Source organism: Cyprinodon variegatus, unplaced genomic scaffold (assembly GCF_000732505.1).
Source record: "Cyprinodon variegatus isolate N-32 unplaced genomic scaffold, C_variegatus-1.0 Scaffold654, whole genome shotgun sequence".
Taxonomy (NCBI): Eukaryota; Metazoa; Chordata; class Actinopteri; order Cyprinodontiformes; family Cyprinodontidae; genus Cyprinodon; species Cyprinodon variegatus.
The window spans coordinates 368,664-383,390 of NW_015151107.1; the positions used below are offsets into that span (position 1 = coordinate 368,664).

At 39.8% G+C, this 14,727-nt stretch overlaps 1 protein-coding gene across 3 annotated transcripts; it reads left to right on the forward strand.

Annotated features, from left to right (window-relative positions):
- The first annotated feature begins 263 nt into the window (after positions 1 to 263).
- On the forward strand, positions 264 to 10,928 carry pwwp2b (PWWP domain containing 2B). 3 transcript variants are annotated; one of them, XM_015393720.1, is made up of 3 exons: positions 264 to 656; positions 5,551 to 7,278; positions 9,842 to 10,928. In XM_015393720.1, the coding sequence occupies exons 1-3, from the start codon at positions 517 to 519 to the stop codon at positions 9,846 to 9,848; spliced, it is 1,875 nt and encodes a 624-aa protein (XP_015249206.1). In that variant the 5' UTR covers positions 264 to 516; the 3' UTR covers positions 9,849 to 10,928. The 3 variants fall into 3 exon arrangements, with proteins under 3 accessions (XP_015249206.1, XP_015249208.1, XP_015249207.1); XM_015393722.1 differs by lacking the exon at positions 9,842 to 10,928 and adding an exon at positions 9,572 to 9,828 and having other exon boundaries at positions 5,551 to 7,282; XM_015393721.1 differs by having other exon boundaries at positions 265 to 656; positions 5,551 to 7,282.
- Positions 10,929 to 14,727: the final 3,799 nt, after the last annotated feature.

Consider the following 14,727-nt stretch of genomic DNA (forward strand, 5'->3'; position numbering starts at 1 on the left):
ATCTTTTGCTCTTTTTTAAGCTCCCTCTTCTTTAAATTGCAACCTATGGTTAATGTGTTTTGCTATTTATTAAATTTAAAGAAGACATGTGCCACATAAGTAATTGAAAAAGTATAAAGAATTGTTAATTTGTGATAAATAACTAACTCCTGATTTTATAAACGTATCTTCCTCTCCTTGCAAAGACAGCATGGTCGCCATTATTTTCCCAGTATGTATAAATCAGGGTGAGGTGAGCGCTAATAAACGGCTTCAAACGTCGCAGAGTGAGGCAGAGAAAAAGGCCAGGCCTTGTTTGGGGAGATTTTTTTTTTCTCTCCTGTAGCACACAGAGCGTGATGTCAGTGGTGGCAGCGCTGTTGTAATGGACTTGGTGGGGGTGATGGCGTCATTTTCTGCCCTAGCGTAGCCTCCTGCTCTTGATAGCGAAGGGGAGACGGATCCTAGGCCGGCGCGACCGTGGCTCCCTTGGCCGGGACCGAGTACCGCGGAGTCGGACACATCACCCCGGGAAACATGGAGGCTGCGGACGAGGAGCTGCGGGCCGGCTCTCGGGTACCTGTCACTATCGATCATGTTGTTAACGACACGCTGGTGGTGACGCTGACCTACCGAGAACGGAGCTACACTGGGATATTACTCGAATCTAACAAAAAGTGAGTAATATTTAAGACTTTGTATTTATCTGGGAAATTATAATTTGCTGCTACAGCGTGCTAACGGCTAACGTAGCTCGGTGCTAACCGAGATGCTAACTCTGTAGCTATGTAGCAGCAAACGGGCCTTCAGATAAAAGACATGGGTTATTGTAGCTGACAGGGGAGCTAACGGCTAACTTGGTGGCTAATCATAAAGTACTATTTAACTTAACCTAATGATACAGTAAAATAACTCGACGTATTGATGGGAAAAATATTTAACATTAGCAGCCAAGATACCGCAGGAATTAATAACTTATATTGTGCAGCCTCTACTGTTACTGAATTGATCAATAGCTTATTGTTAGCCTTATCAAATGCTGAAGAAGCTCAAAGCAACTGAATAAAAACAGTTTGGTGAATCAATTGTTAATGCATTTATTCAAATACAGTTAATATTTTTTTTTTGTGTGTTGAGAATAATTTTAAGAGTAAAGTGAATGTTGTAAATTTGAGATACAGCTTTGTTATAGACATGAACTTCTAGTTCATGGCAATCATGGAAAATTACTAAAACAGGCTTTGATGGATTATTGATCATGTTTGACCATTTGGCTTTAATCAAGGCTTAATAACCTGTGACCTTTTATGTTGTTTGGCATTACAGGCCCTTTCTGGGTCTATAAAGCACAATCATGTTTAAGCATAAGAAAAGATGAGAGACTAAGAACATTGTGATATTTTTAATGGTATTATTTTCTTTTCCTGTCAGCTCACTGTCAGCTCTGTGTTGCTCACCTTAAAAGCCATGGGCTTAGACTATTTATAGCCTAGCAGAATCAAAATCTGACCAGCTTTGGCCTTTCTTTATGCAACAGCTCAAACTGCTGAGAACAACCCAACCAGATGCGGGAAAAGAAGGCCTTGAAATAACCTAAAATAGACCTCTATTCCTCTATTTCAGGCCTTGTCAAATGACTAGTTTGACTCCTTCTTCCTTTCAGACTTAAGGAAAATCATTTCCTCACATTGTTTTTTTTCTTCTCTCCTTTTTAAAAATATCCTAGTATAGTTGTATCATTCAAATCTCCCACTATCTAGTTGCATTGAGCGCAACATGAAGTGGCACCAGCTTTAGTGAATCACTGCTTATCATATTGTGCGTCCTTGTGCTATGTTTAACAGGCACGGCCTGTTCCTTGTAACAGGCAGCACTGTTTGTGCGCTGTCAGTCGCAGTGGAGGCTAATATTTGGCAGCTTTGGGGCACGTATAGAAAGGTTTGAGAGGAGCAAACATCACCAGGAGACTATAATTCACAGAACCCTGCCAGCTCCTTCTCTTGGGGACGGAAATGGGCTCCCCAAATGTGCACTAATTAATAATCTCAGCACACAGGAGCCCCTACGTAGACACGGATGCAAAAACAAACCGAAATCTCCAGATTGCATCTTTGGATCCCGAGTGATTCATGGGATTGTTTTTGTTCAGTCAGATGTTGGAAAGGCGAAGGGGGGGAAGCGCCTGGGCATCCTGTAGACTCTTTTGTTTGCTGTCTCCTGACTACAGCAGCTCAGCCATGTTACTTCTTGCCTGCCAGCCACCTCTTAATGACTTCTCGGCCGTTTGGCCTTCATTAGACGTGTTTATTGATCCCAGAATATGAAAGAAGAAGAGTACAATCATCCAGAGAAAGTCACTGATACTATTGCTCTGCTGTTGTAGCCTGAGGTATAAGGAGAGATTAGCACACAGCAGAACCCAACCCCCACTCCGTAAGAACTTTTACAACGCAGGTGAACGGAGAACGGTTCCTTCATAGTGAAAGCAGAGTTCACATTTCTTTTTCTTCTTTTTTCCCTTCCTATTATTTCAACATTTGTATGCATAATCCCGCTTACTGGAATCCCTGGTAAGGCTGTGTTACCAGAAAATGGGTGGAGAAAACCTCAAAATGAATTTGCTTAGTGTGGAAACAATATAATATTGCATAGAAAAAGAATGTTGAAACTTAACCGTTAGTTTGGGAACATTTATTATTTGTTGGGGCACAGATTCAAATTAAGAAATACTGTTTCCCTTGTAACAGTATTACTGCTTCAATCCAAAGTAGCAATCTTAATTTGTAACCAATGATGGATTACAGAAAAACGTTTGCTTTTGTTATTATTAAGAATTGATAACTTTACATATCTCTGAGATGTTTATATAACCTGGCCAGAGCCATTCTTAGCCATCCTTTAGTAATTAAGGGGGAGAAAACAAGCAATTAAAGAAAGATCTATGTTCTACTTCATACATATGGAAATCCTTACAAAAAAATGGCTACATGCTGAAACATCAGGAATGAACAGTAAAATATGATCTTGTCTCACTGTATGACGAGCTGAATGTATTTAGATTTAAAAAGACTTAATTATTTTAAAGGAAAATTCAATGTTTAACCAGGCTTCCTGCGTTTCCTGGACCTGGGAACATTGAGGGTTGAGCCCACATCCCTATTAGGGCAATCTCTGGGAGTTTAACTAAGAAAAGGGGCTTTTCATTCAAGCCTTATTGAGCATTCTGGCACATTGTTTGAAGCCAAATGCTGCAATATGTACAGTCAGCTGTACATATATAAACAGCTAGAGACATCATTTGATTTAACCCATAAATATCAGATCAACGGAGTATTAAAAAAGCTTTGGAAAGAAATTAACGTCACTCTTGGATAAAACAAAAAGGAGTGAAAGCAGTTTTACACTCTTGCTGATACTATATAAAAAGCTTCCTGGTCATATTGTTTTTTTTACACCCTGCATGCATCTTAAAAAGTATAGACAATTATAACCTAAAAATATAACAGTTGAATAACACCTTTTATTTTTTGTTTCTAGTCTCTAACTCCTACATTTTGATTTTTCCAAAATGATAAGTAATACGATTTTTTCATTTTACCTATACTGAGCCTGATGCAAAACCTACAGAGGGCTTTCTTTATAGAAATATATAGAAAATTTGTTGTTTGTTTTTTTTTTATTGTGATTAACAAAAACAAATTAGTTTAACTTCACCCACTTCAATTTTTTTCAGTCATTTCAAAAACTGCCTTATAATGCAATGACAGTCCTGAACATTATAAAAAAAAAAGCATAATTTTAATGACGATACAAGAAATCAAAATCCTAAGAAAAAGGAATTACAAGACAGAAATATTCCAGGAGGGTCTGTGCCTTTCATTGTGGGGCTTTTTATAGAGTAAAATAATTAAATATTAATTTTGAATTTAATACAGGGATTTCTTTGGTAGAAATTAAAATAAAGTTTTAAACCAACTCCCATGAAATGGAAGAAATAAAATCTAAAAGTTGGACAAAACTTGCTGAAGATGCTGTTTTTATTTTCAGAGCTGAACACACAAAGACCGATAGCAGAGCAGAGTTTCTTAAAGTTATAGCGCGCAGCACACACCTATTGAAAAGCATGTGAGGTTTAAACACACACCAAGTGTCTCACTGCGATCAGAACAGGGCGTGGATGGAGGTTTAGTAAAAAAATTATCGAGCTTATTTTTATGTTTTCATCATGAATGAGTTCCCTGATATTTATATAATGTTGAGAACATCCCAGAATGAAATGTTTGTTTGTTTACAATTTCCATAGAGGCTCTTTCTGCCAGCTGCCATCCTCCACAGGAGAATTATTTCCCTTCTTTCTTTAATCTGCTAACTTTCTTCTGTGACAACTCTAAATATTATCAGCCCTGATGGACAAGGAAAGATGGACGAGTGCCCGCTTCCACCCAAACTCCTCTTTGATTGATCATGCTTTGCCTGTGTTGCATTCACCGGAGCTGGGAAATTGCAAAACTTCATTTTATTTAATAACGTAGGGCGGCTCAGACTCCTATTACCTGAGTGAAAAATAATGCTTAATGAGAATCATCTGGGACTAGAGCCGGGAATGCCCAGGCCAGGTGACGCTTCTGCTTCCTTCTGATCCTTAAAATGTCTTACAAGGCATTGAATTGATGAATTTAATAACAAGGCCCTAATTAGCATTAAAATGCATTAAATGCATCCTTTAATTCAGTTTTTTATATAGCACCAAGTCACAACACATGTCATCACAATTGACTTTACAGAGACAATTCAACCGGATTATACAGTCAGATTAGTTCAAAGTTTTCTATCTAAGAAAAACCAGCTGATTGCATCGACTCATTGACTCAACAGCAATCCCTCACTGTTTCAAAGGTCTTTTAACACATCATTCATAAGATTTCATGATTGTAATTTGTCTTAAATCCTGAAATAAATTGTAGCATTTATTTTTTTAGTTTACCAAAAGCGTCTCATGGTAAAGTTACATAACCAAAATAGCGGAAAGTGTCTCTCATTTCCTCCATAAAAGCTTTTTTACTTGACCCCAAATGTTTTATTTTAAAATTTGATCCTGTATAATTTATTAAGTATAAAATAAAGAACCTCATTCCAAGGTATTGAAGAGGGTTGGTGATGCTGTGGGCCTGTTTCTCTTTTAAATGCCCCTAGGAGAAATGCTAGCATTCAGTAGCATCATTAATTATAAGAATACTTCTGCTTTTTAAATAAAACCTAGTTCCTTTTCCCAGACAGCTGGAAAAGTGATTTATGGAAAATATTTGGGTATAACAACAAGGACATAGTTCACCAGGGATAGAATAATCCATTATATAGTCATCTCACTCCCCAGACATAAAATGTTTAAAAACTCTGTGGGAACAGGAAAAGGGTGCTATTAATTTGTTATTTAAGCTATTATGAGACTACAATAAGAGCTGAATTTATAGTTGTTTTTTTTTCCCCTACACCTTTTAATAAGCAATCCCAAAGTGTGACTGGTTCTATTCTTAAGTAACCGTTTCTCACGTCTTTTTTTTTTTATCCTAGGACCGGGCTCTTCTGTCTCCCAGATTTGACAGCCAAACTTGGAAACTCCCCGGTCACTAAGCCAGCCTGTGAAATCCCAGAGATCCTGAGCGAGGAGCCAGTTCCTAAATCCCCCAGCCAGGCCCCCCACAGACCAAAGGATGAAAACTCTCTCCCTGAGAGCAGCGAACCTACTGCACCTCCAGCAACGCCCTGCCCCGTCCCCACCCCTGTGCCCGCTGGACAGACTCCTTTTCCTCCTTATTTTGAAGGAGCCCCCTTCCCTCCACCCTTATGGGTGCGCAACACCTACAGCCAGTGGGTACCCCAGCCCCCTCCGCGGCCAATAAAGAGAAAGAAGAGGCGGTCGCGAGAGCCAGGCCGTATGACCATGAGCACCATCCGCCTGCGGCCGCGACAGGTGCTGTGTGAAAAGTGCAAAAACACACTGAACAGTGACGAGGACAGCAAGGATGGCATTAGCAACACTAAGACTTCTAGAAAAGAGAACACGCTGCAGAGTGACGATGATGGTGACTATAAGGACGGCCCAGCTAAGCTGTCCAGGAAAGAGGACGTCATTGCAAAGGATGCCAAAAGACGAGAAAACGGCCCCAGCCTCGACAGCAAGCGGTTCAGAAAAGACAAAAGGAGTGAAACTGATGTGGAGAAATACGCCACAAGCGACGTTATCCCTCACAGTCCCGTCATAAAGATCTCCTACAGCACCCCGCAGGGAAAGGGGGAGGTCATGAAGATCCCATCCCGAGTTCACGGTTCAATCAAGCCCTTCTGTCCAAAACAGCTGGTGCAAAACGGCGTGGGAGGAAATGGCAAGAGGGCCAGCGACGCCTCTAAAGATCAGCGACACATTCTAGACGCCACCAGGTCCGGCCTGACGGTGTCTATTCCAAAACTGAAATTAACCAGGCCTTTTGCAACAGTGAATCAAGGCTCATCCTGTCCAAAGATCCGCTTGAGACCCCCACAGAGTCAGGGAGAGGAGACCATGATGGAGTATGAGGCAGAACTGGTGGAAGGCAGCAGGAGACGGAGCCCCAGGGGGCCCTCCTCCTGTATCCCCCACTCCGAAGACTCAGGGGAAGGGAAAAACTCATTAGAGCTATGGTCAGGAAGTTCTGGAGAGGAGGGGGATCGCAGTCACAGCGACCTCACCCTCCTGATCAACTTCCGGAAGCGTAAGGCGGATTCCTCCAGCCTGTCGGTGTGCAGCAGCGACAGCCTGGACGAATCCAAGTCTTTCAGCTCAGAAGGGACCTCGCCGGAGATGTGCGATCTGGCACCGGGCGAAGACCTGTCCGTCACTTCGTCCTCTGTGACCCCGCGGGACGAATGCAAGACAGTGCCGCCGATCACGGTGCGCCTTCACACCCGCAGCATGACGAAGTGCGTAACAGAGGAGGGGCACGCTGTGGCAGTGGGGGACATCGTGTGGGGGAAGATCCACGGCTTCCCCTGGTGGCCAGCTCGCGTGCTCAGCATCAGCGGTACTCGGAAACAGGAGTCTGACGGCTGCGAGGCCCAGTGGCCCCAAGCAAAGGTGGCGTGGTTCGGCTCGCCCACCACTTCCCAGCTCTCCGTAGCCAAGCTCTCGCCCTTCAGAGAGCTCTTCAGGTCCCGCTTCAACCGCAAAAAGAAAGGCATGTACCGGAGAGCCATCCTGGAGGCAGCCAAGGCCGTGGGTCACATGGGACCAGAGATCACGTCACTGCTCTCCCACTGCGACACGTAGGTCAGTCCATAGCTGGTATCGGTCATGAGACCATCATGAACTTGGGTTGATAGATATAAAATGCCCTCAGAAGAAAATAATTAAATTTGATCAATACTGATGGATGGTTGCCATTTAAAAATAGTTTCAAATAGTTTTACCCGGTTGAGTAATAATTTAATTGTAACTTTTAAGTCCTTACGAAACTGAGTCAGTGCTATGCATAACTATTGATCACAGAACAGTTAAAAATGTGTAAATCTGTCATAGCATAGCCAAAAGAACAAAGGTTATCAACAACGTATGGAAGCTAGATGGGCTCTAGTTAACCAACCAGTAAACCAAACCAAACAAAATGACCTCGAATGACTCGGATTAGTGAGTCACAGGTTTTTTGTGAACGCTTGTTTTTTCCTGTTGTGAGTCAAGACCAAAAAGATTCTGTTGTGGGGCAGCAGACATGAACAGAAGCAGATTTTTCTGATTCTCAACCCCTCAAATTAGATGGCTGTTAGGGATCTATGTGTTTTTGTTTACGCACAAGGGAAATAGTTATCCTTTCCTTCTGAGGAAATGACAAAGGATTTTGTGTGTATTTTTGGTCAATACTATAATAAATACACCTACTTTATCATACAATTAAAAAGGGTTAAGAGCTAAAAGGCATTAACTAGAATTCTGTGAAATCTGTCAAACTGACGCCGTAATCTCAACGATATACTGTTACAGCTGTTTGTTTATGGTTATACTGTTTGAAGGTGAGCGTCCATAAAGGATCAGCCTGTTTTAGCTAATGGTTGTCGTTGTTCCAGAGGAGCATGGTGCTGCCTGTTACTCCCCGATATGTACCAGAAGCTCAAACCGTACCATCGTGCAAGCAGATATTCATCCAGGTCATCACAAATAATGTAATTTTGATACTTAAAGTACTTTTTCTATCCTTGAAAAACAAGCTAAAAATCTGAGTCTTCTCAGACAACTTGATGCTTTTTACATTTTCTCCATTAAACTGCTTGTTTGACGTCCTCATCTGACATGCTTAGAGTAGTCTGGCAAAATATGATAAAATTTTAGTAATTTCTTCCTTTAAATTACAAAAATACACAATATATACCATAAGGTTAACACGAAATGAAATAATAAAACTCAAAAAGACTATATTAATATTTAAATCAAAAGATGGCTCCCAGAAGTAGTGTAGGATCCCGTTTTTGGCAAAGATCAGTGATAAAACTAAGGATTTTAAGGCATTCATTTTTGCAGGAAATACATAATTAAGCTTTAACACATTATAGTTTAGTACGCTTACTACTTTTAGGGAGGGACAAACCAAATTTAGGTCTTGTTTTTTTATAGAGTAAAGTTGGGGTTGACTTTATATCTGGTTAAGCAAATGAGCTGGTGGTACAGTTCGTTCTACTGGTACAGTTCGGGTTGTGACAATACCTCATATTTCCACATGGAGATTGTGTGTTCAGTTTGAACCATGTTGTTGTGGCTTTTTGGAGTCATCTTATTAAAATTCAAGCTTCCATTTTTATTTTTAACTTTGTTATACCCTTACCCTGCTTTAAGCTCTGCTGCATTCCTTGGTCCTCAGGATGCTGTTTGTTCGCTGATGTTTAAAAACTTTTAAATCCTTCTTAGAAAAGCTGGATTTATAGTGAGAATAAATTGGGAACAGATGGTTCTGTTTACTTATTGAGCTGTTTAATTTTTTAGGGAAATTATTTGGACTATTTATTTAGGTTTATGAAAAGAAAAAAGGAACTGAAAACTCATGGGGTGTGATTACTTAATGTTTCTGTTTTATATAATAAAGCTGTCTATAGCTAAAGTGGTGCTGCACCTTTAAACAGACTAAAGTTTGAGCCCAGTTAAAACTGGTGAAATGCATAAACATGTGGTTTCAGTTATGTCTCCAAAATACTTTGTCATGTGGCTATTCTGAGCTCCTTCCTCTGGTTTCTGGGGGCAGTGACTGAGGAAACCAGGCTACTGCACGAGCACTAAGTGCTCGCATTTAAGTGCAGCTCTTTGACACACACTTAAACGAGAAATCCTGTCCCATTTCCAGAGACGGGTCCACATTTTCCAACCCTTTGTTTGCCTGGTTCAGAGCTCAGCAGTCAGGAGACGGTTGGTTTGGTTTGGTTTTTTTTGCTCACTCAGCCACATAAGGCTCTGAACCAGTTGAAAATCAGCTGACATTCACTTTAGAGTTCCTCCTCACTGTTAAAAAAAGATTGTAGACCACCTTGCAAAAATATTTATACCCTAAGCTTTTTTCCTTTTTTGTCTCCCATCCAGATTCGTACTGATTTTATTCTAAAGACGAACAGAAGTAAATCCAATCCAGTGCTACCAGTTATCTGAAAATTCGCCTTACTGATAAACTGAGTGCATCTGTGTTTGAGCTAATCTCAGTATCAATCCAGCTGGTCTAAATGGACATGTAGCATCATGAGGACTGAGGAACACAGCACAGACGCTGTGGAGAAGTTTAAACTTTTATTTCCTGCTGACTTGATTTTAAACCTGCTCAGGTTTCTTACTCTTCTTTTTTTTTCTTTTTTTCAGAGGCTGAGGACTAAATGACTCCGAGGTTTTTCTGGATTCTCAGACTCAGCCATCAAGGCCCAGGAAGTGTGGATGTGCCGTTGCCATGGCTACTATTTATATACCTTTTTTGTGTCCCTATTCTTTTTCACAACGTTGATAGAAGATGGATTATATCGATGAGAGTGGATAAGGGAACAAAACAACAACAAAAAGATCAAAGGCCCGAATCTCGTGGTCTTCTATGAACTCTGAACATTTTGTTTTTTTCTAGGTTTTATTATATTTCTATAGAGCCGGATAACACTACATGGACCCAAATGTATTTATTCTCTTTGAGTGCCCCTCCCTCCCTGATAGTTGTTTTTGAATATTCTGTTTGCTGCTGTTATTCTGAAGCTCTCTGCGGCGAGGTCCGACCTGTCCAGCCGGGTGGAGCCCCCCCCTCCGGCCCCGCCCTCCTAAAAAGTCTTACTCTAAACCCTCTTTACTTTGGAAAATGTGAATGCTCCATCCAGAGACAGCATTGACTGCAGCGTCCCCTCCCTTAGGGGTCGGTGGATGTGTTTGTAACAAACTGTCCATCTCCGGAGTCGCGTCGCGTCTGTTCCCCATTTCATTTCCCACTACGCCGCCCTCCTCCAACTATTCAGATATCCTTAAAACCATTTTTACATTTAATTATTTAAAGTGACACATTTAAAGAAAATAAGCACTTTATCTGTACCTTGGTGGCCTGCTGTAAACTCACTGTCTGAAACACTATTGAGAGATACAGCCTCGATAGGCAGCAGGGGAGTTCAGAAGTCTTTGTGGTTGACTATCTATGGCCTTGGAGATACAAAACTGAAATCTACTTTTTGTTTTTATTTAATTTTAATTTTTGATCCATGGGGAAACAAGACTCTTTCTTTTCTGACATTCTGACTTTGCCACAATAAGCGAATCCTCTCGCCATTTCCACTGGAAACTGTAAACATGTTAACACCCCCCCTATGCATCATCAGTTAAAGCTTTATGAATTCATTTCAGAGGAAAATTCAAAAACGTTACCATGCTGTATGAATACTGTGAATTCAGCTGCTGAGTGGACTGAAGGAAAAAACATAAAAAAAAACGGTCTTGCTTCTAGTCGTAGTATTTAGTCACAGGGTAAATACCGACTGTAGCACTGACTTTTTTTGACTTTGGGGGTTTAAAGCCGGGCGTGCAGTGAGGCTGTGAGTTGGTCAGTATTTTTAAAAAAAGCCGTAGGTTGCACAGGCACACTCGGCCAACCAGCTCGACTCCTTTCTTCCAGCCCAGAACTGGAAAAGCAGGCTAAAAGTTTAGGTGACAGAGTTATTATTATTATTATTTTTTAAAACAGATGCTCCCTTCTTCCTGTTTTGGTAATCTTTGTTGTGAAGCTGCCGTGAGGCGCAGCTGGAGCATTGTGAAAGTGTACGACTGAGAAGGGAGACGGTCGTCTGGATCTTCCCATGGATAAGAAACATGGCCATTTACTGCTGCCCATGTCGGTCAATGTTATTGGCTAATTTTTTTGTTCATTTTTCTTTATTTTTTACATGTACTGTACATAAAATAAAATATACAAGCAATATTTGTGCAGTTGTGTATAATTTCTCACCATTAAAATACACAAGTATTTATATATATTTAAGTATTCAGTACAGATCTAATCTAAAAGTGAAATGGAGCTGTACATTTTCTTTTTGTTTTTTCGAGTAATGTAAACCTAAATTTAAACCCAGTGATGGTTATCTCAATGTAAAGCTCTACACAATCAAAAGAAGAGATGCCACTAAGGAGGATAAACCCCAAACGGCTGTTGCTAAAGACTTTAGCAGTTAATTTTTAATCTATTTAATCTAAATTTATTAAAAAAAAAAATCATTTGTAAATGATTATAATTGGAAGAACAGAAGGAAATTGGACCATTTTCATTTTGCAAAGTCACTAAATGGTCCTTTTTTAAAAATGTTTGAGAACAAAAGAAAAAACCCAACCATGACATTTTGGTCTATTGGCACAAATGAAAACCAAAGAGGAACATTCTAGATAAACTTTATGATGGCAGATGTCTTCTTACGTTTAATCCTTTCTTTGACTAGCTGTTTGCTCTACAACTAAGTCGTTTTTATAAATATGAAAACTAGGGAAATATTTTTACCACCATTTTAATGAAGTGACACATTTGTGTTATTAAGCTAGATAAAATGACAAGACCAACTGTTAGTTTGAATAGCATTAATAAACAATACATTTGCTTTTACATCTGCTTTTAAACGTTTCAATTGTTTAGACGTGTTTAAAGGTTGAATAAAAGGAAATGGTTCCTTTAAATAATGAAGTAGTTCCAAATTTTTTGGATCCTTTTTACAACATCTGATTTAGTGTATTTCTTACATTTTTAATTATTTAACAGTAAAATTGCTCTTATAAAGACCTTTTCGGTTTGATTTCTGGTGAAATTTATTGCTTTTTAAGACAATCAGATTGGGTCTGGTAAAACAAGCCATTGTGTTTGGTGCACTGGAAAAACGACCTAGAAATAAGTAAAAAATTCTTAAATTAAGTGTATTTACACTTAATTTGAGTAGGTAAATGAGAGAGTTTGCTATTGCAATGAGTATTTTTACTCTTAAAATAGGATAATTAGATAGTATGCACTTGAAATAAGACAATGCAGTTGTGTTTATTTATTTAAAGTGTAAATTGTCTTGTTCCATTGGCAAAATGTCTCTCTTACCTCCTCAATCTAAGAACAAATTTGCTTACTTTGAGACAAAATTACTTATCTATTTTCAATTTTTTCCAGTATGGTTTTCCATTTTCACTAAAAGTATTTTGAAAGCTTGCTAAATTGCTTATAGGGTTAATTTTAGCAGCATAGTAATTAATAACAGGTAGAAAAACATTAGGTGATCCTGTAATATTTATTTCTCCACTGCTCCACACCCTTAAACCAATCCATACAGCTGAGTCAATGTCAGGCATGTTGATTTGTTGCCTCTGTGCCTTAGATAGGACTGGTTAGGTATGTCTGTTGCATAACCAGTCTTCAGATGAGAGGATAGGCTGTTTAAAATCAACTGACCCATGCCTGGCTGACTGTTTCAGCTGTTGGTCCCCCTTCCCCCACAAACCCATCTTCACGGCTCCTCCTGTTTCACACATCTGACCTGATTGGGTCCGGCGCCAGACCTTTCATAACTGCCTGCTCTGTTTCCAGAGGACCACAGCCCAAAGTAAACTGACTGATTCAACAAAGAGAGGCCTAAATAATGGTGGGTGGTATAATGGATACTCTAGAAATAGACCACTTTGAGTTTTAAATGTCAACACCATCTCTACATACAATTGTAAGCCTTATAGATGGCCTCATAGGACTCTTTTTTTTTTTAAATAATCAGATAATGTTTTTCTTTTGCCTGGTTCTAAAACAGCAGGGCTAGTGGGTCATTTTAAGGCTAGATAATGAGAAGCAACTGGCCTCACCCAAACTTGTAAACATCTTGTTCCTTTAAAATATATCATCAGCTAGAAAGCCAACCAGAACCTGTTATTTATCACTGTTGTACTCTAAATATCTACAGCTGCAGTGGGCATACATAATCCTGTAGCTTACAATTAAAGTCGTAGCTTATGTGGAGATGCAATCTCCTGCTGATGTGTTTGGGATAAGGAGAATGATTAAATTATACAGAACTATTTTCTAGCACATACATGCACACTCCTGGCCTGGTTTATTCTCCAGAAACCTAGCAATAATGTGCACTGTAGTCAGCTGGAACCAAACTTGAACTAGGCCACAAAATCAGCTTCAAACATTAGCAAATGAACAGCATATTACCTGTGGTTTTTTGTTGGGATGGACTGCGGTTTTTCATTAATTTAGATTAAAGGTATAGAGAAAGATTTTCGTGAATTTTTTTAAAAGACCTGCCCTCTCCACTTTAAAAAAAAAAGAAGGAAATGCACAACCCTGTACCCGCTCCTTGGAGGGAACACCTATTAAACAGGTGCGAGAGCGTGCACGAGTCCATTTCTCCTCGTGCACGCTCTGTTTAAAAGTTGCTCTATGCATCGCTCATACAAGCTTACTTACCTAAAGAAGATTTGCAATTTTTCCACTATATCAGACTCACAAATGGTAAGTGAGAATGGGGACAAGCACATATGACAGCCTTATGTAAAATATCACCAGAATGACTGACAATTAGGAGGACCACTTATTTTGATGATCCACCCGGAAAAAGAACATGCTCCACCAACACTATCATAAATCTAGAAGGCTGAACAGGCTTTTACTCATTTATCCTCATTAGTAGAAACATAGATCCTAATCAGTAAGGAGGATTTTATTAGAGAGGATTAGACCTCTGGATCGAAAAAATCAGATTTCATAACTAAATCTGTCAGAAGAAGTAGAGGGAGGTCTCATGAAGAGGGCTGTGGACAAGATATGTCCTCACAATCAATCACAGAGCTGGAAAACTCTGCACATATTCACAAGTTTAGGAATCCTGATGGACTCCTACCGGTTTACTGTAAATGTCATCTTAAGGAGCTTTACAGAATCCCTTCAATTAGATCATAAAGACAGATTGGTTAAAGGAAATCCAGCAGATTCCTTTTTGTTGATTTTTTCGGCAATCTCTCACACCAAGCATGCATGCAGTGACAGTGGAGAGGAAAAAAAGCAGCCTTCTGCTGAGGAACAGTGAGGCCCCGTCCACACGAAGTCAAAACGAACACGAAACGCTGATATTTTCCAAAACGTTTGCCGTAAAAACGGAGACGCAAAATAAATGTGAGCGTCCACACGAATGCATGAAAACGCTGCAAAATGTATGCCAGGCCTGTAAGTGGCGCTGTGGTGCCAAAGCAAAAATAAGCGACGA

Bases quoted from the DNA above. Each gene is read 5' to 3' on its own strand.
- pwwp2b (XM_015393720.1), top strand. From the start codon at position 517: ATGGAGGCTGCGGACGAGGAGCTGCGGGCCGGCTCTCGGGTACCTGTC. The intron at 657-5,550 runs GTGAGTAATATT...TTTTTATCCTAG, and splicing joins TTACTCGAATCTAACAAAAA to GACCGGGCTCTTCTGTCTCC.